This window comes from Diabrotica virgifera, chromosome 5, assembly GCF_917563875.1.
Source record: "Diabrotica virgifera virgifera chromosome 5, PGI_DIABVI_V3a".
NCBI lineage: Eukaryota > Metazoa > Arthropoda > Insecta > Coleoptera > Chrysomelidae > Diabrotica > Diabrotica virgifera.
In genome coordinates this window covers 243,316,015-243,339,021 of record NC_065447.1, presented here as the reverse complement: position 1 = coordinate 243,339,021, position 23,007 = coordinate 243,316,015, and the positions used below count along the sequence as shown (strand labels likewise).

At 31.7% G+C, this 23,007-nt stretch overlaps 3 protein-coding genes across 4 annotated transcripts in view; 1 reads left to right on the top strand and 2 right to left on the bottom strand.

Annotated features, from left to right (window-relative positions):
• Window positions 1-1,968: 1,968 nt before the first annotated feature.
• LOC114325108 (sialic acid synthase) lies at window positions 1,969-5,920 on the bottom strand. The gene is made up of 4 exons (XM_028273048.2): window positions 5,672-5,920; window positions 3,689-4,028; window positions 3,089-3,315; window positions 1,969-2,376 (listed from the first exon to the last, which is right to left on the bottom strand). The coding sequence occupies exons 1-4, from the start codon at window positions 5,780-5,782 to the stop codon at window positions 2,005-2,007; spliced, it is 1,050 nt and encodes a 349-aa protein (XP_028128849.1). The 5' UTR covers window positions 5,783-5,920; the 3' UTR covers window positions 1,969-2,004.
• Window positions 5,921-6,175: 255 nt separating this feature from the next.
• The window catches only part of LOC114325107 (poly(A) RNA polymerase gld-2 homolog A-like), a 43,163-nt gene continuing 26,331 nt past the window's right edge, over window positions 6,176-23,007 (top strand). For both annotated transcript variants that reach the window (XM_028273047.2, XM_028273046.2), the window contains exons 1-3: window positions 6,176-6,556; window positions 10,045-10,299; window positions 14,630-14,801. In XM_028273047.2, coding sequence (XP_028128848.1) covers window positions 6,397-6,556; window positions 10,045-10,299; window positions 14,630-14,801 — 587 coding nt within the window. In that variant the 5' untranslated portion in view covers window positions 6,176-6,396. The remainder of the gene's footprint in view (window positions 6,557-10,044; window positions 10,300-14,629; window positions 14,802-23,007) is intronic.
• LOC114325110 (ER membrane protein complex subunit 3) lies at window positions 20,864-21,845 on the bottom strand. Its single transcript, XM_028273050.2, has one exon. The coding sequence runs from the start codon at window positions 21,695-21,697 to the stop codon at window positions 20,972-20,974; it is 726 nt and encodes a 241-aa protein (XP_028128851.1). The 5' UTR covers window positions 21,698-21,845; the 3' UTR covers window positions 20,864-20,971.

Genomic DNA, 23,007 nt, shown 5'->3' with positions numbered 1-23,007 from the left:
TATTTTTCAATATTTTTATTTTATTTTACGGATACACCATTTTTACAAAAATACGATGTCAACCTTTACAAAGCATAGGTTCAATAGGTTGCGTTAAAAAAACAAACCAAAATTCAAATTAAACAAAATTCAATAAAAGTAGTAGCTTAAGTTATTATTAAGTTATATAATGCTCAAAATCTCTCAACTGATTTCTTAAATGTTGCTATAGATATTCCAAATAACTATTTCTGTGCTCATTGGCAGTTCGTAAAATTCTTGTAATGGGTTCATTTTGACCATAATTTGTAGTGTGGAATGGAATGATGAAAATCTCAGTGTTACGAGTTCTTCTAGTATTAACATTAAAACTTATTAAACTTAATAACTCTGGATCTTGAACATATCCATTTATAATCTTAAAAAGGAAACATAAATCCGCTTGACACCTTCTATGATGTAGTGGTGAGATATTTAGTATTGATAGTGTATTGTTCTCTAATATTCTGAACTCTCTCTAATTTATTCTGAACTCTCTCGATACTGTAGATGTCACTATTATATGAAGGAGACCAAATGAGAGAACCATACTCCAAAACTGATCGAACTAAACTAAAGTATAACATTTTTAAAGTTTGTACTGAAAACTGATTACAGTTTCTTAGAACGAATCCCAACATTTTTAAAGCTTTCGCTGAAGTTTCGTTAATGTGATATTTAGGTAAAAGTTAATTTAGAATCAAAATTTATTCCTAAATCCTTAATATTATGACGTGCCTCTAATGGTACATTATTTATAAAATAATCATAATTTACAAACTCTCTTGATCTTCCAAAAGTAATTTTAAAACATTTTTTTATATTTAAGTATAGCATGTTTACCTCCCACCAACTAGCTAAGCTTTTAATATCATTCTGTAACAAAGAGGCGTCAACTAGGTTATTTACTATTCGAAATATTTTAAGGTCATCAGCAAACATTAGAAAATTACTACTTTTAATCACTGAGGATATATCATTAACAAATATATTAAATAAAAGAGGCCCAATATGAGACCCCTGAGGAACTCCTGAGGTTACAGATACTCGTTGAGATAAACAGTTTCCATATTTAACATACTGACATCTACCAGATATATAACTACCTATCCACTCAATTATTTTACCTCCAAATCCATAGCCTTTTAATTTAGCAATAAGCAGATCATGGTTAACTCTATCGAAGGCTTTAGAGAAGTCTGTGTAGATAACGTCAACCTGACCCTTCTGTTCAACTGAATTAGCAATGAAATTAGTATACAATATTAAGTTTGTGCATGTAGACTTACCTTTAGAAAAGCCATGTTGTCTAACATCAATTATATCTTTACAATTCCATGTCAAAAAGTTATTTATAAGGCACTCAAAAAGTTTGGGTAATACAGATTGGTTACAAACCGCTCGATAATTTTCAACATCATTTTTATTACCAGACTTAAAAATTGGTGTTAAATAACTAGTTTTCCAAAAATCAGGAAAGATGCCAGTACTCAATGAGGAATTAAATAAGTAGCAGATAGGTTTTATGAGAGTAAAAATGCAATGCTTGAGAACATAAGCTGGCAAACAATCTGGTCCAAGCGATAATTTCCAAGGCATCTTTAAAACACTATCAATTATGTCTGAGAGCCCAATACTATAATTATTCACATTTACACTCTGCTGATAGTTAAAAATTGGGATCTGATTAATCAATATGTTGCCTTAAAAAATTTTTTTAATATTCTTTGAATTGTACTGAATGTGTTTATTTAATTTAAAAATAAAATAATCCTATTGTAGTTTAAAAAATGTACTTGATGAAATGTTGACTTCAAACCATACCTCCCTTAACATACTCCAAATCGTAACATTTTAATCTAAGCCAAAATCTATTTCAAAAAGGTCAGGCAGTCATCAAATAAAAATCAGTGGACAAGAAACAAGACCTTTCATCAGTAAAATGAAGAATAGAGTACTAGGAGATTGTATTTCACAATGCAAACACTACTTGATAGGCATTTTTTCAAAATCATTTAATAAAACTGGTTCATCTTCATGGCCATCTACAACTAATATTTTTCCAACCACATCATGTAACAAACAACCATCCAACCCTTTTGGTTCAGCTACCTTCACATTTAAATCTTCTAATGTCAGTTTATGACCTTTTTGCAAATTTTTGGTAAATACTAAAGACTTGCCAAGTTTTTCGTAGCAACTTTTTTCAGATTCCTGCAATCTTTTAATAGGAACCCCCATAGCTAACTCAATAGCTCTAATGTTATGGATTATGGTCTGCAATTCGGTGGGATTTAAAGAACAGCTGTGGTCAGATCCTTTTTGAGTTTTATCTAACGTAATGTGTCTTTCTATAATCTGGAAATTAAATGAAGAAAATTAAAAATTTCTATCTTATATTTTGAAATTATACAAATGGAAAATAGTAGAAAATTTAAAAATTTTTCCCACCAATAGGTTAATTTTGATTAAAGGGGGACACATTTTTCGTGTATTTTCAATTATTTTACTTTCACTCTTAAGACAGGGTAAGAATCACCCCAACCTTTTTTAATGACAATATGGATCAAATAAGATATCGCTTGAAAGCCCTATATCCTTAGAAAGGCTAAGTTTTATTAGATAGGATTCTAGTCCACAAAACGTACAATAAGAAGCATGAAAACCGGCCTTTAGTGTGACAAATGTGATAAAAAAACAAAAACCATGTGAAGAAAGAAATTGAAATATAAGTGACTGACATACTAAATTAACTAATTTAGAGTCTGTTTAAATAAATAATTGCAAGGGGTTTTCAAATGTCTTATATGACCAATATTGCCATTAAAACATGTTTCTTCCCTTAAAAAAAGTGATTCTTTCCCTGGCTTAAGAATGAAAGTAAAATAATTGAAACTACTGAAAAAATGTGTCCCCCTTAAATCAAAAATGGACCTATCACTGGGTTTTTCAATAATGTTGCGGAAGTTTCTGATAATGCCTCTGTTTTATTTTCGTCCAGCCAACCTTTATAATTAGAGTTTAGACCTCTCTCTCTCTCTCAGTGTCAAATAAAAGTAATACACATTACCTTTGCACCCAAAGCTACAGCTGCTGCGGTTATATGAGTACCAAGCTCATGTCCGGAATAACCAATGAAAACGTCTGGAAAGTGCTCCTTGTATAAATCTATAACACTTAGATTTATTTCAGCGACCGGCGTAGGATATGATGATACACAATGCAATAGAGCAAAGTTTTTGTGGTATTTCGATACAATGTTGTAGATAGTCTTGACTGTTTCAAATGACTGCATACCTGGAACAAAATACGGAATGTATATCAGATGAGAAAATTATTTATAGATAATGTTTTTCCAACTGTTGTGAGTCACATACTCCTGATTGCAGCCCTGTTTTTAAGAGAGTTCATTTTCATTAAAAGGCATATACACGTCCTAACCTGACCACCTGACTGTTGGGTCTGGCTGTTGGAATGTGTGTAGGCTTGTTGTATGACAGAAATCGATCAGGCTGACCGATCTAGTCAGGTGGTTGTGCTATTGCAACAGCCCGACTGTCAGGTCAACACGTGTGTAGCGTTGTTGGTCCGACCTCTGATCCAACTTCAGATTTAATACCACTGATTTCTCAGAGATACATCACACTGTAGTAATATTTTCGAAACTTACCAGTCGATATGATTAAAAATAATCCACTTTGTGCAGCTCTTTCAATCAGTATAAAATTATTAGCATCCCCAGATCCAATTTTAATAAACGGGACCTCACTGCTGATTAAAAACTCAAGAGATTTCATGTCCATAGCAGATGCACTCAATAAAATATCAATTGATTTTGCGAATGCTTGTAACTCTTTAAATTGTTCTTCGCTAAATTCCAAAAACTCTTTATGTTCTCCATAAGTTGTTCCAAATGAATGTGGGGAGCTGTATGGTCTACGTAAAGCACCACGATTAAATTTCTCCTTTAATGCTGTTTTCTGAAACTTCGCACAGTCTGCTCCACAGTCCTAAAAAGATTTACAAATCGTAAAAAATAAATACATACTTTAACATACTGAGTGTTATGTATGATACAACGCCTAAATTATCTCAGAAACGGCTTGCACGATTTTTGTGGGTATAAGGGTCTTCTAATGCGGCCGATATTATAGTAGTATTTACAATGTTGTCAGATCTTCCGTTTTTCTGGAAATCTAATAAACTTTCTTATTTTAAAAGGAACACCCGGTATATTTTGTGTTTTGAAGTCCTTGAGAAATACTGATTATTTTTAATGTAATATTCCCTATATGTAAATGTTGTATTTTCGGAGTTATTAAAAAAAAAGATTTCGGCCCGGACAGATATTATTTTAATTTCCTTGGATCATTGGGAACAATGTGCTCACATTGTGAGCGGCCGTGGAGTAACGGCATAAACGCTGGCCGCATACGCCAGTAGACGTGGGTTCGAGCCCTGCCAAAGACAAACCATTTTCATTTCCAATAATGACACGAGCCGTCTCACCGTGCCTCGGAGAGCACGTAAAGCCGTCGGTCCCCCTGGGCTAGTGTACATCGGCACTAGTTACTTAAAACCCTGTACAGGGTTAAAGATGTATAAATGGCGCCGGAACTATCCGAAAGGATCTCCCCGACAAAAATGCCATACGATATTATTATTATTATTGGGAACAAAAAAGGTCTTTTGTAATTTTTCTCAAAGTTGATCGTTTTTGAGTTATAAACAATATAAAACTTAAAAAAAAAAACGAAAAATGACGGTTTTCGAGGCTCAAAAACACAAGTAAAAAAATTAATTTTTGTTTTTTACATTGTTTTTTAATCTAAAACATTGTTTTTAATCTTTAATAAAGCGTTTATGAGAGGATGGGCGATCTAAAAAAATGTTTTAAAATTAAATAAACTCAAATTACTTTGAAAACTGATCAAATATGATTTAAACTTGAATTCAGGTACTTCGTAATTTCAAAATTTATATTTTTTACTTCTGTTCTTGAACCTTAAATTTTTTTTAATAAATGTAGGAATAACTCCGAAACGACTGCATTTAGGTATAGGGAATATTACTTGAAAAATATTCAGCATTTCTTAAGGACTTCAAAACGCAAAAAATATATAGGGTGTTCCGTTTGAAATAAGAAAGTTCATTAGATTTCCAGAAAAACGGAAGATCTGACAACAGTGTAAATACCACTGTAATATCGGCCGCATTAGAAGACCCTAATCGTCGAAAGCGGCACCGACAGACTGCGACCGTAACACTGCGATGAATTACGTCAGATTGCGGTGAAAAATTCAAGGTTCTTCACTGCGGCAATGGAATGTGCAAACTCAGCAAGCCGTGGCTTACAACGCATCCTTGAAAACCACCGCTATTATTTTGCATGGTAGAGTTTTTTATGACGTCATTCATCGCAGTGTTACGGTCGTAGTTTGTCGGCACCGCTTTCGAGGAAACCAGCGCTTTACCCACCAACATCTATAAAAATCGTGCAAGCTATTTCCAAGATAATTGAGACGTTCCATACATAAAACTTACTCTGTCTGTGGTATAATTGACAAAATGGTAAAGTAGATAGAAGAAAAAGAAAACGTGAGAATAGAAAAAGAATATTTTATTCAATTGGCGATTTAATTTGTCCTCTTACCTTTGCTGTTTTTATTAGCTTTTTTGCTGTTTCTAAGCAGCCTTGATGATTTTGTCCAATTTCAGCAATAAAAAACGTTTTTGAATTTCGTAAATATTTTGTAAAATCCATTATGAACAATAAAATAAATTCAGTCTAATCTTCTTGAGAACATAAAACAGACACTTAATTTAATATTAATTTATTAAATAAATATTAATTAGTTTTATTGGAATTTAAAAGATGGTCTTGTACGAATGGTTTATTATCTACCAGCAGCTTAGATACACAACACCAAAAAGGCAGCTTGTAATTTAACACCGATAATTATATGTCAAAAATACAATGCAACTGCTTTAAAACGTTATATAATAATTAAATATTAACAATAAAATCCAAAATTTTTAAAATTTACATTTAAATTATTTTTTCACTCATATTTTGTTCGTGGTTGGTAACACTGATCACAAGCGCAACCGCTTTGGCGGCACTACTCAATTTTTTCTTTCTCGAAAATGGTGCTAATATAAATGTCACAAAAAAGTTTATATTCGCGTAATAGGTCATTTGAGTTCTGATAGGAACATTATTCAAATTATATCAATATGGTATAAATTATAGTTTACACAAAAAAACAAATAAGTTAGAATAATTGGTGTATTTACGTATTTAGTAGTATTTATTTTCGGCCAGAATTTTTTTGGTGATCAAAAACACAAACTTGTTGATGAGTTGAAATCGTTTTTATGGATATAGAGATGGAACCTCAAGTAATGACAAATAATAAATTAAATTTACTGTCAGACACTATGTTTTATGATATTCTCTCTAAAAAATCTTACCCATTGAGTAACTACAGAAAGCACTCAGAGAAGGATAAGTCTGAAGTGTTAAATAATAATAAAGGTGAGTTTACATTAAAAAAACAGTCAAAGTTATGTTTCTAAAAAACATTCTACACCTTCTTATATTAGAATCAAACTCAAATATGACTATACAATTATGATTTAAGTCATGTTAATGACTAATGTATCTTCTTTAAGTGCCCTATCATCATCACTATCTTTACTCTATCTACTGCTGCTCTGAAGAGTTCGATTGAACTACATTTAAACCAATCCCCTAAATTCTTCAAGCATGACACCCCTCCTTCTTATACTCCCCTGTATTATCAGTCTTAGCATTTCATATCGCTGTCCCCTCATGATGTGTCCAAGGTATTGTGACTTTCTTATTTTTATTATTTCGTATTCTGTGGCTATGCTATTCTAAACATCCTCCTGTAATACCACATTTAAAATGACTGGGGATTATTTATGTGTTCTTGCTTCAATGTAGGTACAGCTTTCAAGTCCATATTGCTGTATAGAAAATATGTAGCATCTCAGAGCTCTTAGTTCTAATATAAGGTCTTTGTTGCAGAGAATAATTGTTTCATTTTACTAACGCATTTCTTGCTATTTTTATCCTGGCTCTTATTTCTGTTGTTTGATCATTATTGTCTGAAATACAGGTTCCTAGGGATGGTCCTTTTCATGGGCATTTTTCAGTACGTCACAAATGATAGAAAAAAAAGGTAAGTCTGTGATAATATACATTTATAACATTTATTCTAACATGACATTTTAGTTAAATCTGACAGTTGTCACATTTTATTTGCAATTTGGCATAAAAACAAATCAATTGTTTTCTGAGATATACTGCCACTAAGATGCATGTATACTACGAATATTCTGCATTAGAGCGCATACTGAACTTACCTCCTCTTGAGGTACGCAGAAAACAAAGAGACAATAATTTTATTTAAAATTATCAACGGGCTGTGTAACTGCCCCGAGCTTCTCAATATATGTATTTGTCCCCAGTCGTTCGACTAGGCAGGTGCAAACCTTTTATGTCTCTTTTCATAGATTCAATTATTCTTACAACACATTTATTCCTAGAACTCTTCGATTAGCTAACTCATTAAATAACCTCGAAATTTTTAATATATCAGATTCCCGCTTTAAAAATCATATTTCTTCCCTAACTTTTTAACTTCTTAATACTTTCGTCCAGAGCTTTTGTATTTTGATTAGTGTTACATGACCTGTATGTATTAGATAACTTAAAACCGTTATACCTTGGAACATTTCTGAATTGATTTATGTGTTATCTTTTGTTTGTAATTGTACTGACCTATACGTTATCTTATTCTTTTTTCTTTTTTGTAACTGTACTACTCATAGAATTATTTTTTCTCAAACCACTTTGCTATGTTATGTTATATTATGATAATGTAGAACACTGTAACATTTATATCTGAATAGGGCTTGCCCGTGAATAAATAAATAAATAAATTGTGTTTATTGCATTTATAAATGGTATTTTCTTTGATTTGTATAGTCTTATAAATTGTACAGATTATAATCGTATATAATATATTATATAATTCGTAAATAATTTTTTTTGGTTATAGTGTCATCTATCGACAACTAAAATAAATGTTATAAATGTCTGTAATCACAGACATGCTTTTTTTTGTCACATACAATTTAATGCGTTAGAAAGGGGCGCGTCAGGTTTCTCCAACACGACTCTACCTTATTGGCAGAGTCTACGAGAAGTGTATGGTAAATTGATGCTGTATGTCTTTGTACTCTCTTTATAACGCTTAAAAAATTACGGGATCTGGATTTCAATGCATATTTTTTTTATAATTCTCGTATCAAAGTTACATGTGAAGTTAGTTGTATTGATGACAGTTGGGGAAACATGGGCGACCCGTTAGAAAGAAATTGAAAAACTGTGACGCAATGAAAGATGCCTATGAGAAAAAGAATACAGTAAAACCTCGATAGAACGGACCTCTATTTAATGGACTTCGGATATAACAGACAGAAAATCCGATCAAATGTTAAAAAATTTTGCATGCAAAAACATATGAAAAATCGGATTCTGGAAGAAAAATCAGCAAGGACAGGATCTCGGCACAGTGTAATTGTTGTCAAATCTGGTAAAATCTAGAGTTGTTAAAGATATGTATAATTCATCATCTTCTCGTTTCATATTATAACTAATAAGGCATGGTTCACCATAGATATTTTCAAAAATTGATTTTTTAAAGAATTTGTACCTGCAGTGAGAAAATTTCAACAAAAGAAACAGGGAATACCGCCCAAATAGGTGAAATGTTTATTGATTGTAGACAACGCTCCTGCTTATCCCACTGAAAATATTCGACATTCAGAAGATGGCAACTTTGATTATATGTTTTTACCAAAACATACATCGCTTATTCAACCCATGGATCAGTGAATAATTTTGGCAACCAAACGAGAATATTGTATAAAGTTTTTAGATGAAGTAGAAAAGTAAAAAAGAAGCAAACAAAACTTAATACCTACCTTTTTAATATACAGATATGTACACTGTATCTAATTACAGCAGGTACATATTTTCAAAATTAATTTTTTGATTGATTTTGATTGACCTATTTTTATATAACAGACTTTCGGCTTTAACGGACATCCCGTCCCCCCTATTAGTCTGCTATATCGAGGTTTTACTGTATTTGTATTTATCAAGTCGTTCTATCAATACATTTCCCTAATTATATTTTTTTCCTGTATATTTTTTTTCTGAGTTATTTGGTCTTTTTTATATTCATTTTTAGTCCATTTTTTTCACAGAAACTGTTTGTTTTAGTAATGGTTGGAGTTGTTCACCAGAGCTTGCTATAATCACAGTGTCATCTGCATATCTTATGTTGTTAATAGATCTTCCTTTAAATTATTATTTCTTCAACTTGAGATAATAATACTTCTTCAAAAATGTCTTCACTATGAACATTAAATAGTAATGGAGACATAATACACCCCTGCCTAACTCCTCTCCTGATTTCAATTTCGGGACTGGGTTCGTATCTATTACAATTTGTGGTCTTTGATTCCAGTAAAAGTTTGTTATTATTTTTGTAAGTTCCATTTTTCTATGTTTTTTGTCTTTAGAATTTGGACTAATTTTTCATGTCTTACTTTGTCAAATGCTCTTTCAAAATCAATGTAGCAAACATGCACATTGATATCCATGAATCTTTGAGCTATCACATTAAAAGCAAATAACAACTCTCTGGTTCCTAATCTGTTTCTGAACCCAAACTGTCTATCATCTATTCCTTCTTCACTGTACTGGTTCAGTTACTGTATTTGTATGTATAGATTTGTAAAAATTGTATTTGTACCAAATTGTGTTCAGTTATATGTGTAGACTTACAAATGTTATAAATTTTCGTGGCAAAACGGGTTCTTCCCGATGCCAATAGACCAAAAAAAAGTTTTTTATTTATACTAATATGTATTATTTTCAAGAATAATGTGAGGATATGACTTATTAATGATATACATGGATTTTAGAACTTATTAAATTAGAATCAGATATGGGAAATCTAGAGGTAATAAATCCGAATGTTACATTGGTTAGTTTTCCCCTAACAATGATGCCTCCACCTCCCCACAAAATTGTCAATTACAATAACAATAAGGTAAAGCAGTACCACCCTAGAGACTCACCTAGGCAACGAGATAATTATAGACCTATATCCCCAAAAGGATATGACAGTGATGAAAGCTGTACATCATATTCTTCAAGAGAAACCCCTCCGGAAAGCAGTAAGTATATTGGGGACCACAATACCCAACTTTGGGTGCAATAACAAATATCTAGATTGAGTTCTATAATAGTCATAAATAATTAACGGTTTTGCCTTATTTGGTTTTAAAAGCAACAAATTAATTTTACGACTTATAGTAATTGCCGTTTTAAAGCTTGTTTTATGTTTTAAAAGATAATGTTTTGTAATTTTACCCCAAATATTAAGCTTTTTAACACTTTGGCTGCGTTGCCAGACAAATAGACCTTGTACTACATTAACGGTTTACTGCATCAACTGTGTAATAACGCACAGTGGCAAATGGGGTAAACAGGACATATATGACTCGTAATGCACTCAATGTAAATTTATAAATATCTCTAAACGCAGCCAAAGTGTTAATGGTAAGCAAACATTCGAAAAAATGGCATTTTTTGAAGTTATACTTCTTTAGGCACGAGGGTGAATTTTTACATTCCCTGGCGCATGCGCACACCGACAGTATGGTATTAGTCACTACATCTTTTAAGTCATGTAGCGCAAATAAGGTGTGCGTGAAAAGAATATATTATTAGTGTTTTTAGTAAATATATTTATTATAATTTTTATGTCTGTGGATTTGTCTTCCTCCTAATAAGTATTATTGAAAATGTTTATTTTCAATTAATGTATGTGTCACCGTGATTGTAATTATGTCCTAGAAATGATCGACTGAATACAAAAGCGGTGGTAGCTGATCGGTAGAGCATTCGCCTAGGGATCGAGAGGTCCCCTGTTCGAATCCGGACGAAGTCATATCCTTTTTTTAATTTTTGGTATTCTTTTTGTTCTTTCTAAAATTAGTTTAATATTTAAATACAATACAAAAAAACTGTTTAAAGTAGATAGGTATTTTGATTTCGTTGAAATCATAATATGAAGTTAGATTATACAGGGTGTCCCGGAAAATAGTGCGTTCCTTTAACCCATTAGCGCCGAGATTAATAAATTATTGATTTTGTATTATTTTTTGCAATATTAATAATGAACTGTGTTTAAATAATAAAAAACTTCATAAAATATTTTTTCTGAGATACCTAGTTCATTTCTGAGATATTAAGTGTTGCCTTAAAGCAACGCTAGGCGCTTACACTACCTAGTTTTTGTTGAAAATAATAAACCAAAAAATTAAGCATTTGGGATACAGTAAAGTAGGCAATAAAACAAAAATAGGTATTTATTCATAAAAAAATGTAATTCGATGTGATTAATTATAAAAATTTACTATCGAGAGTGAAACGGTATAAAACAAGAAGTAAATAGTCCAATATCACATTTTAAACACATTGTTCTAACGATAGATTTACATGTTTTAGACGCACATCTTCTCTTTTTCCCATCTGGAATGTACTGTATCAAATGATTGATGGTATGGTGTCCAAAAGAATGTCATCCGATACTCGGCTGTCGACAGATGCTGTCAAGGAAGCCGACGGTCTTCCACTTCCTTTACTAAGTACACTGTACTTCGCTAAATATGTGCTTACAATCTCTCTTATATAATCTAATTGCGATACCTTTTCTCTGCCAGTTTTATTATACAATATCCAACTATTTTGTAACGCAACATCGAGCATCCACGTAAAAATTGGCCATTACCATTTTTTTGCCACGAATACTGATCCGGTAGCAACTTACATTCTGATCCATTTGGTCAGTTCCTCCCATAAATGTATTATACTTGGCGATCAGTTTGGGTCTAGAAACAAGTAGGTTTCGTTTGAGTTTCTGAGAAAATCTTCTTACTTGACCTACTTCTTGAGTGCCGCAGGATAATCCATCCACCGGACATATAATTGTCCATCATCTCGTTCAATAGCTGTTTCAAAATAACCTCGATTTTTTTCAGAAACTCATTTTTAGGAGTTAACGGACATCGTCTGGGAACTCGGTTTTCGCGAATGGTTCATATTAATTCTCGTCAGTGTCTACATTATTTGTATCTGGAGGTTCTACAAAAATATCGCCACCTAGTTCATTTCGCCAGCAAGCGAAAATCCTCGTCTAGAACAAAAATGATAAAATTTAAAGTATAGGTAGTACAAGCGCCTAGCGTTGTTTTAAGGCAACGGCTGGGTTTCAACAGGCACTGACAAGTAGTTATTGATCAATTTATATAAATTATTTAAAATATGTTTTTTTAGAAGTATAATCAACACAAATTTAACATATATAAATAATAAGTTTCATTTATATCGAAATTATGGTACTTACTCAAATCGAAAGTCCATTATTTTCACGTTCTAATATTATACTCAACTTCAAATGCACCAAACTTACAAACAGTTCTTAACACCGCAAATAGATGAGCATAACCGAGTGTGAGCGATTATGGTTGATAGAATTTGCAAGGTCACACCTCTTTTATGACTGTCTTATGACTTCAAGCTCCTCCCAAATACAGGCATGTCTGCCGTTGCTTTAAAGCAACGCACGGCGCTAATGGGTTAAGGTATGGAGAGAATACACAATTTGGAACAAAAAAGTCCTATACCATTTTTCTCTAAAGTTAACCGGTTCCAAAAAAAGATACATTGTTTTCCATATATGTACATGTATTTTAATGTTCAGAAATTTAAATCACCTGGCAACATCGTACGCACTACGGAATAATAACATAATAGAGAGTTATCAAGTAACTCTATGGCAGGCCGCACATCAAAGAAACATGAAACGTAAATTACGTTTCATGGAAATAAACCACAGCTAAACAAATATATGTCCGGCCATTTATGAAACTCTCCGAAAATAAAAATGTGTCATGAGCATGAATCACACTCGTTTCATTGGTAGGCGGACTTTGAGATTTGTTTAGCAGTGTTTTCTTTTCATGAAACATGTTTTTCGTTTTATGTTTCATGTTTTTCGTTTCATGTTTCTTTGGTGTGCGGCTTGGCTATGAGAATACGGTAACATTATAAATAACATGTAAAGTATACAGGAAAATAGCGCGTTACCGTATTCTCCTAGGGTTACTTGATAACTCTCTATTAAGAACTCGTTTGTGATTGTGATTAACAGTATTTAAAATAATCCAACCTAATAGTAGGTAATACTTATGTATTTACTATTTGTTTACTAAAATTATTTTCTTTTGAAATGTATTGAAATACCTATTGCATAATTTTAAACGAATTACACATCTTTTCTTTTAACATAAAAACACATCTTTTAACTGAACTAGTATTATGTATTTAGTAAGGTTTAAATGGGTTGAATGCTGAGTATTGCTGAGGGCTTTAACCGAATTACATAGTTTTAATAGTTTACAGTGGAACTTAAATACACCAGATAATGTCTCAGTAATTTGTTTACTTGTGAACTGAAATAACTAAGTTATACTTACTTGAAAATAATTATTATACCGAATAGATGTTTCAAGTAACCTTTCACAAACACCATTCATAGGTAATAACATAATAGGTAATACACTCACTATTCGAAAACATTTTCGGCATTGACACTAAACAGGATTCTTTAAAACCATCTGTTTACTATCTATCTTCTATCTATTTATTTACATGGGACTGTCTATGCTTAAATTTGCGTACCGCACATAGTTGTCAGATTTAAATTTGCCTACCAAAATACATTTTAATTTTTTGGTCAAACGGTTGCATTTAGAAAAAAATGTTATAAGTGTTTTTTGTTCTACATGGTGCCTTCTACCTATACCTTTAAGGAACGCACTATTTTCCGGGACACCCTGTATTATAATAGAAGTATAACTTCTTAAGTGCGTACAAACTACACACACATTCTGTTTTTTACACTAAATTGTTATTAATTAAAAAAAGACACCGAAATCTCTGCAAAAACGTATATATAGGCCTATAATAACTAAACAAATTTTGTCCTGAACACTGGATTTGTCACAGACCCAAACAGTTTTTTTGCGTATTTTCTTGATAAAATGTTTCATGTAACTTAAAACATTCAAAAATAAAAAAAAAGAATACAATTTTTGTGTTATACTGTCTTTAAATTTATTGGATGTTCTGCAAATGCAGTTTTTGCGGTAGACTTAAATAAAAATTAATATTTTTTTACCTTTTTCTGCTTTTGTTTTGTTTCTTAATCTTTTTGACTTTGTTGATGATTACATGGAAACAGTGGCACAACATATGACTTTTCTAAATCATATGTACTAGGAGAGAAGTACCTTCTAATAAATATGACAATTATAGAAGATACTGGAAAAGTAAACAATATTTCAGTTTGTCATTGAAGACTAGTTTTCTGTATTTTTACATTTCTGTTTCAGAGCATCTATCAATGCTTTCTATTATTTTCTTCTTTTCTTTTTCAAGGGGTAAAACATACCAATTTAAGAAGTACTGTTAGTAGAGCTGATGAACAAACTATAGTAGTAGGAAAATATTGTCACAATTCTCCGAATGTTTACCATTCATCTAATATTCACTATCACGTACAACATAATCATAGTACACACAACAGTAATGGGCATTACAGTAAAAACAGGTAACAAGTCAATGTGTTTCCTGTTATGTGTCTTGGCAAAATGCTTTGGAGTAGGTTAAAGTAAATTATTTTTATTTAAATTGATATTTTTATTTAAGGTAATTTGACATAGAGTACTGTAAATAGTTTATAGCCTTTCTGAATATTATTATTGTAAATTATTTCTCTCTGTTAACAGTATAAACAGATATTTTTTATTACCAACAGTTCGTGCACATAAGGGCCAATATTTGATTAACTAGGACTACTATTTTCTCCAAAGGGCAGCTGAGTAATTTCTGTCAAGTGACTTACAGTTTTGTGACATTTTGCATACTTTATTTTGCTTTTTGAAATTCGTTATTATAAAAAAATATCTTTTGCAAATTTTCAATCAATGTATTTGGTTAATTAAGCCCCTTCAATTTTCTGCGAAATCAGAAATTTTTAGTAGATTATACAAGTAGGTATTTCACCTGAGCAATATTTATAAATGATATTAAAATTAATAATATTAAAATTAATAAATTGAATTAGTCATTAATGATCATTCACTTATTAAGAGATTCAATACAAATATTTAAAATTTCGATCACTGCAGGATGAGAACATCAGCACTAACAGCTTAAGTTGGACCCTGGCGTTCCCCAGCCTCTGCCTCCAAGTATCTCTTTTATTGGCTGCTCTCCTCCAGTTCTCAACTTGCAGCAACTCTTCAGCATCAGTTCTCAATTCATATATCCACCTCCTCCTTGGTGTTTCTACTGGCTGACGTCCCACTAAGCATTCAGAATAAGAACATGCGCCATTACTACTTACATATCTGTTTAGCATTGGAATGTCAGCATATTAACATACAAAAATAATGATTTCATATTTTGAGAATGATTTCAAAAGTGGAAATCAAAATTTCCAATAAGCTTAATTTTAAAGTAAAATTGTGGCTTATTCCCAACATAAATGAAAAATTGCCTTAACATGCCACAAAAAAACTAACTTTAAACAATATTAAAAATCCACAATAAATAATTTAAAAAATATCAATTTTAATAAAACTTTTTATTTAAATTAGTCCATGTGGTGAGACCGCTCCCGTCTGAAAAAAAATTCTGATTCGGTTTCTTTGTGGATTCCTATTCAAAAATGTCCCCTTTGAGCAAATCTGAAGGGTGCCGGGCGGAATTTTTGGGCAGAAATTGTTTAAACAATTTTTTTAAACAAATACAAAAGATCATGTTTTTTGCTCTGAAACATATATTTTTAGATTTTTTCGGTCAATCTAAACAAGAAAGGTATCTTGTAATTTTTCTCAGAAATTGATAGTTTTGGAGTTGTAGGCGATTTAAAATCTGAGGCCCAAATTTCGAGGCTTAAAAACTCATATTTAAATTAGTATTTTTAAGGTTGCCAGATACTTGATTGAAGACTGAACATTTAGCTTCAAGATTCTGAAGAGTGATCGCGTCTAACTTTAATTTGTACCGTTGTTTTTTAATTGTTAAATATGCGTGTTTATCCGATTTTTTTGCCGGTGCGGCGCGCTCCATTTCAAAAATCTCCTATTTTCCTCCGAAATATATTTTTTCTAGATTCTTTGGGACATTCTAAATAAAATAAGTTTTTTGACATTTTTCTTAAAAGTCAATAGTTTTTAAGTTATAAGCGATTTAAAATCCGAAAAATGACAAAAAAGCGCATTTTCGGATTTTAAATCGCTTATAACTTTAAAACTATTAACTTTTGAGAAAAATGTCAAGAAACTTATTTTATTTGGAATGTCCCAAAAAATCTAGAAAAAATATTTTTGGGAGGAAAATAGGAGATTTTTGAAACGGAGCGCGCCGCACCGGCGAAAAAATCGGATAAACACGCATATTTAACAATTAAAAAACAACGGTATAAATTAAAGTTAGACGCGATCACTCTTCCGAATCTGGAAGCTGAATATTTAGTCTTCAATTTAAGTATCTGGCAACCTCAAAAATACTAATTTGAATATGAGTTTTTAAGCCTCGAAAATGCGTATTTTCGCATTTTTCAGATTTTAAATCGTCTATAACTCGAAAACTATCAATTTTTGAGAAAATTTACAAGATACCTTTCTTGTTCAGGATGACCGACAAACCTTAAAAATATATGTTCCGGAGCAAAAAAACGTGATCTTTTGTATTTGTTTAAAAAAATTGTTTAAACAATTTCTGCCCAAAAATTCCGACCGGCACCCTTCAGATTTGTTTAAACGGGACATTTTTGAATAGGAATCCACAAAGAAACCGAATCAGAAATTTTTCCAGACGGGAGCGGTCTCACCACATGGACTAAATGTGTTGTTTGTTAAGTTTTTCTTTTAAGTTTGCATGTCTTTTGTGTTGTCCATTATTTATTATTTGCTTAAGCTTCTTCCTTATAATTTTTATTTAAGTTCTCCTCACTCTTTTATAATATCTGTTGTTTGGTGTTAGTTATATAGAGACTTAACACATTGAATGCCATAATGTATATAATATTACGGCTCTCTGGGCCGACTTAGCTGTGGTCCATACAGTATAGCAGTCACTGCGAAGCAAGTGTGATTCACGCAGCCCTGTAAGTAAAATAAGCGTGAATCGTATATGATTCGCGCGGCGTTCAACGTGTTAAGAGTGTAAGCTATCATATTTATATTACCATTCACTGTCCATCTGAGAGATATATCTGAAGAAAGATATACATAAACAAAGAAAGGACCAAATATATATATATATATAGAATGGACAGAACTAGAATACAAGGACTATACCTGACAATAATTGCAGAAAGAAAATAACTAAAATTCGAAGTATAAAGGTTCCGGTACCTAGGAGCGACATTCACCAGGAGACCAAATATCGATGGCTTAAGCTTAAAGCTCACTTATTGTATGTCCGTGCATGTACTTTTAAGAAAATTGAGTTTGAATGTTTAAGCTCTTGTAGTACAGCGCTATAGCGCACAGTTTTAAAATGTCATTTATATCACAACAAACGCGTTAGGACATGCAGTGTCTGTGCAGGATGATAGACTGTTAGGAGGTCATCAAGGTACAGTGCATAACTCAATAATAGAAAAAAATGGACATACAAACAATAAGTGTGCTTTAAGCCATTGATATGTCTTGTAGTCTGTCTTCACTGTTTCAGTCTTTGGTTTTATTAATTCCCTTTCGTCATTTCTGGTTAACAATATGTTATCTGAATACATTAAACTTGGAGCAACAATACTTTGTAATAGTAATGGGATGTGATTTAACTACCAGTGATTTAGTCACAGTGATTTGTAAATCACAGGTATAGTCGGCTCACTAAGACACAGCTGGCCAGTGCTTTTAGTCAACAATTTTTTTGTTTTTTGCCAATTTTGCCATACTTGGCAAAATTACTAACTATTTAGTAATTATTAACTAGTTAGTAATTTTTTTTTGCCAATTTTACCAAATTGGCAAAATTACTTATTAAAATCAAGAGCCAGTTGTGCCCGAGTTTAGCGAACCGACTAACAGTGACCTGTGACCAGATATTATGATATAAACACAAAATGTGTTTATATTATAATAAATATTATGATATTCTCGTTAAAGGTGATTTAGGAAATAGTGACTAACATCTAGGGATTTACCAACAGTGAATTTTAGGAACTGTGAAATACAAGATATTTTATGTTATTATCTGCTGATATTTCTCTTTTATAATAAATTTAAAATATTGCTATTGAATGTATTGAATATATTTTTTTCTTTCACAAAAACATTCTTAAAGGTTTATAAAAAATTATGTGAAATTCTAGAGATATTTTTAGGTTCATTTAAAGAGGAAGCATTATCAAGAAACTTTTATAGTGCTTTTTAACTGGAATACTTCATTGTTAGTATTGTAAATTTATTATCATAAGTCAAACCATATAGCTGCGTTAGTTAAAAATATTCATTACCAGCAATATGTTTTTATAGTAAGTACTACCTAATGCAGAGTAATTGCGATCATGTACTGTGACTACCTGTTACTGTACATAAAAGAACACTGATCACAGTCACCATTATTTAAGAATCACAGTCACTGATCACTATGTGATTTAAAAATCACCAGTTATTATCACTACCTTGTAATATCCTTATTATCTCGAAGTAACATGTTTTCTATCTTTGATCTATTTCACAAATCACCCTTTTTCACTTCTACCTTAACTTTTGCTAGAGCCATTAAAGCTTTTTGTCAGAACTGCAATCTTGCCTATCTTTGTAGTTTTCCTCATTACTCTAAAATTTGTTATCTGAGGATTTCCCAAGTATTTCAATTGAAGTATCTCTTACAATACTAGCCATATTTCTTCAAGTTATGTTCTAAATATAATTGTTTCTGTTATTTTTTCCCGGAATGCACGTTTTTTTTAACTTTGTAACATCCCCAATTTGATTTTTGTAGTTATTTGTCAGATTTTGGGTTTAGTTTGCTTGTTATGTCCTTATTGTAGTGCCTATCCGTTTCAGGCCATCATGGCTATTTGTACTTTGCACACAGCTGCTCTGGAAAGATTTGTGGTTGTTGTGTTGACCCACATACATAGATTTTTCAGCCAGAAAATTCTTCACCTTCCTGGTTTTATTTTCCTTCTACGTTTCCCTGTAAAAGTTGTTGCAGCAGTCCATATCTGTCGCTGTTAATCATGATGTGACCAAGGTATTCGATTTTGGCTGTATTTATTGTGGTTAGCAGCTCTTTTTCTTTTTGTATTCTTAATAAAACACCCTGATTTTTAATGTGGTCGGTAAATATAAGAGATGTTCAACTTTCGATGATAAAACCACATTTCGAAAGCCTCAATTTTCTTGCAGGTAGGGTGTGTGAGAGTCCACAGCTCAACTTTGTACAACAGTATAGGAAAGATATAACATCATAGTAACCTGATTTTTATGGATATTGATAAATCATGAAATTTGAATAGCTTAGCCTTTTTTTGAAATGCATATCTCATATCTTGCATTCTCTATCATACATTTATTTATTTATTATTTATTTACGGACCGAAGTCCATTAGTACATGATACAATTAAATTAAAATGTCACAAATTAGAAAAATAAGATCTAGTAGGTACAAAATTGGTAAATACATAACAAACAATAATAAAGAATAAAATTACAAAGTCAATAACAGTAGTTGACAAATCAGTCTTGAAATTAGAACATTAAGTTAAGTATAAATGTAATTGTGTGGAAAACGCAGTAAAGTCGTTCACAAAGAAATCAATTTGCGGAGATAATGTGTTTGCTAATTTAATAGTTTTAGAGAGATAGGAACTTGAACCATAATTTGTGCGGTTAATGACCTCGTGGAAGGTGGTCACAGAACGGGTGGTTCTTGAAGGTACATGTAGACCAATTTTATTTAAAAGTGGGATACAGAATTTATGACCATGAATTAAGTTATATAAGAAGCAAAGATCTTTATGTTGACAACGACTCTGTAATGAGTCAAGTCGAATAATTTGCAGTAAAGACTCATAACTTTGACCAGTGAAATGCATCTTATAAGCATAATAACGTAAGAATTTACGCTGAACTTGTTCAATTTTATTAATATGACAGTTATATTGAGGTGACCAAACACATGATGCATAATCTAAATGTGGTCTAACCAAAGAACAATAAAGAAATTTTAAAGAACGACCAGTCGTAAAGTCATAGCTGCATCTTTTAACAAAGCCAAGCATCTTTAATGACTTAGAAACCATGCTATTAATGTGTAGGTTGAAATTCAAGTTAGTATCAAGAATAACACCCAGATCTATAACTGAGTCAACTAATTTTAACCTAGTGTCCCGTATAAAGTAAGAATTATTCTCAAAGTGTCTTAGTCGAGTAAAAGTTATAGCATGGCATTTAAGTCGATACCATTAAGTGAGCACCATTCCACAAGACCATTAAGATCTGATTGCAAATTGTAGTGATCCAAATCAGATTTTGCTTTCAAATCAAATTTGATTTCTATGTTAATGTCCAGACCTTGCAATTTATGTTGTTGGCTTACCTTTAAGCCTTACCTTACCTTAAAATTTAGGATAATTAAAACAATTTAATTAAAAAAAATGTAATTGTCTACCATCTACCAATACATCAAAAAACAAAAAATGCAATTTACTATAATTTTTTAACAATAAATAATTATAATTTAAGTAATCTCTACAATATATCCTTTTCAACGTCTGCCAACTTCCACTGATGTTCAGTGATTTCCAACGCTTCCCACTCTGCTTTAAATGGAACTTTTGGATCTGCAGGCATTCCAGACGCAGCTCCGGTCATCTGCATCTGTTCTTGCATTTGTTTACTTTGATCAGCAGCATTATTCTCACCCAGTACCAACGTGTATATGCTTCTTAAACCAAAAACGTTCAGAAAATACCAAGAAGCCGATGATACCCAACTCGCATCTAAATGTGACAGTTCTATTCCTCTTTGTAACATAGATTTGAATCTCAGGGTTAGTGGAAATGGTACTTTTGTGGTTATGAAGCCGGAAAACATCCAATTAATCCAACCTCCGATTACAATCATAGGTAGAACATTTGTGAGGTTACCTTTGAGCATATCTGTCATCATAGTTGGATCAGTCATCATGTTTTGGGTCACTGCGGGGCGTTTTTGCATTAAATACCCATCCTCTTTGTTGAAGGCTTGCTTTCTGATCAGAAAGGAATTCTTTGGAATATAACCACAATTTTCTCTCAAAGCCCTGGCCCTTAAAAGAAGCTGCGAGTCTGCTAACTGCTGAAGTTCAATCTTCTTTTGACTAGACAATAATATAGAAGCATAGTGCCTTAATATTCCAGTTAGGAATGTAATAACTACAATAGGTAAAAACACCCAAAAACGAATCTGGGGATCTACGATTAAATCTGCACCCATCTTTGACGTCTCTTTACTTTTTCCTCAAAAATACGTTTTAAACTATTGTAATTCTTTCAAATTTATAGTAAATTAAGTAATTCTTTAATTTTTTATTTAGAACATTTTTATTGATTCACTACTGAATCTGAAACATAACCTATTAAATTAAAAATGTGACAGTGACAAGTTGACAAGTGTCATTCTATAAAAATGGACTTGTATATTGGATTTATTCAGTCACACGCGGCAACGAAATTAAATTAATTTTTAAAATTGCATATTATATTTCAGTGGCGGATCTACGGGGAGGGAAATGGAGAAATTACCCCCTAAGAAGGTCCAAAATTAAAGATTAAAAATTGTTGAAACAAAAATATATTAGCTGACATAAAACTTAAACCATAGATAGACAAATTAAATCCAATAAACATGCTAGTTAGCAAAATTAAAGGAACTTAATGCATATAAGTTATTATTTATCCCTTTGGGTTTTTTTTTTGTCGAAAATTCAAAGTACGGTGGAACCTTGATAAGTCGGATTAATCGTAAAATTAAATAAAATACAGTATACTTATAGATAAACTCCATTATAAGTGCAAAAACATGTGTAATACATAAATATGCACAGTAAATCTAAATTACGTACAATTGTATAGAGTATTTTTTATTTCTTGGTAAAAAACTCAGTAAGTGAAAAAATGTTTGTTTTTTCCGATGAAAATCGATCCGGGTTAGCCGGACTTCCGGATTATCAAAAGCCGACTTATCGTGGTTCCACTGTATACCACTAAATTTAATTTTTCATGCTCTTTTCAAATGAAGGGTCTGAATATTTTCCCAATATTTTTAATCCATACCTGGATTTCTTATAATTATAAATCAATAGAGAGTTATCAAGTAAAATTCTATCCATCCGTTATTTTGACACGTAAACGCTATTTTTTTACGGTATAAGTTTTAACGTATATGTAATTTTAGAGTTATCAAGTGGTTGAATTTCTGCTTCACGTTAATAGTTGGCAGCTGTCAGTCAAATTTCGTATTTGACTGCAAAATAATTAAATTTGTTTAAATTTTTTTCTGTTTTTGTTTTCTTTCACCCAAGATACATATTTTGTAATTTTGACTTGTTTTATACAATTTGGATTTCAAATTTTTCTAAAAAATATGGAAGAGATCTTAGAACAGGCAATGTTACTTGAAGCAAATGACGATGATATAGAGTACTTAATACTATCTCGTTTTAAATGATGAAACGTTCAAAATCAAAATGCACATCCTGTCTTTAATTTCGATACCTTAGAACCTGAACAAGCCAAACAGTATTT

Coding starts and splice junctions, on each gene's coding strand:
- LOC114325108 (XM_028273048.2), bottom strand. CDS start 5,782: ATGGATTTTACAAAATATTTACGAAATTCAAAAACGTTTTTTATTGCT. Junction 3,316..3,688: donor ATTTTTAATCATATCGACTG/GTAAGTTTCGAA, acceptor ATTTTGTTCCAG/GTATGCAGTCATTTGAAACA. Junction 2,377..3,088: donor CTGTAGCTTTGGGTGCAAAG/GTAATGTGTATT, acceptor TTTAATTTCCAG/ATTATAGAAAGACACATTAC.
- LOC114325110 (XM_028273050.2), bottom strand. CDS start 21,697: ATGGGTGCAGATTTAATCGTAGATCCCCAGATTCGTTTTTGGGTGTTT.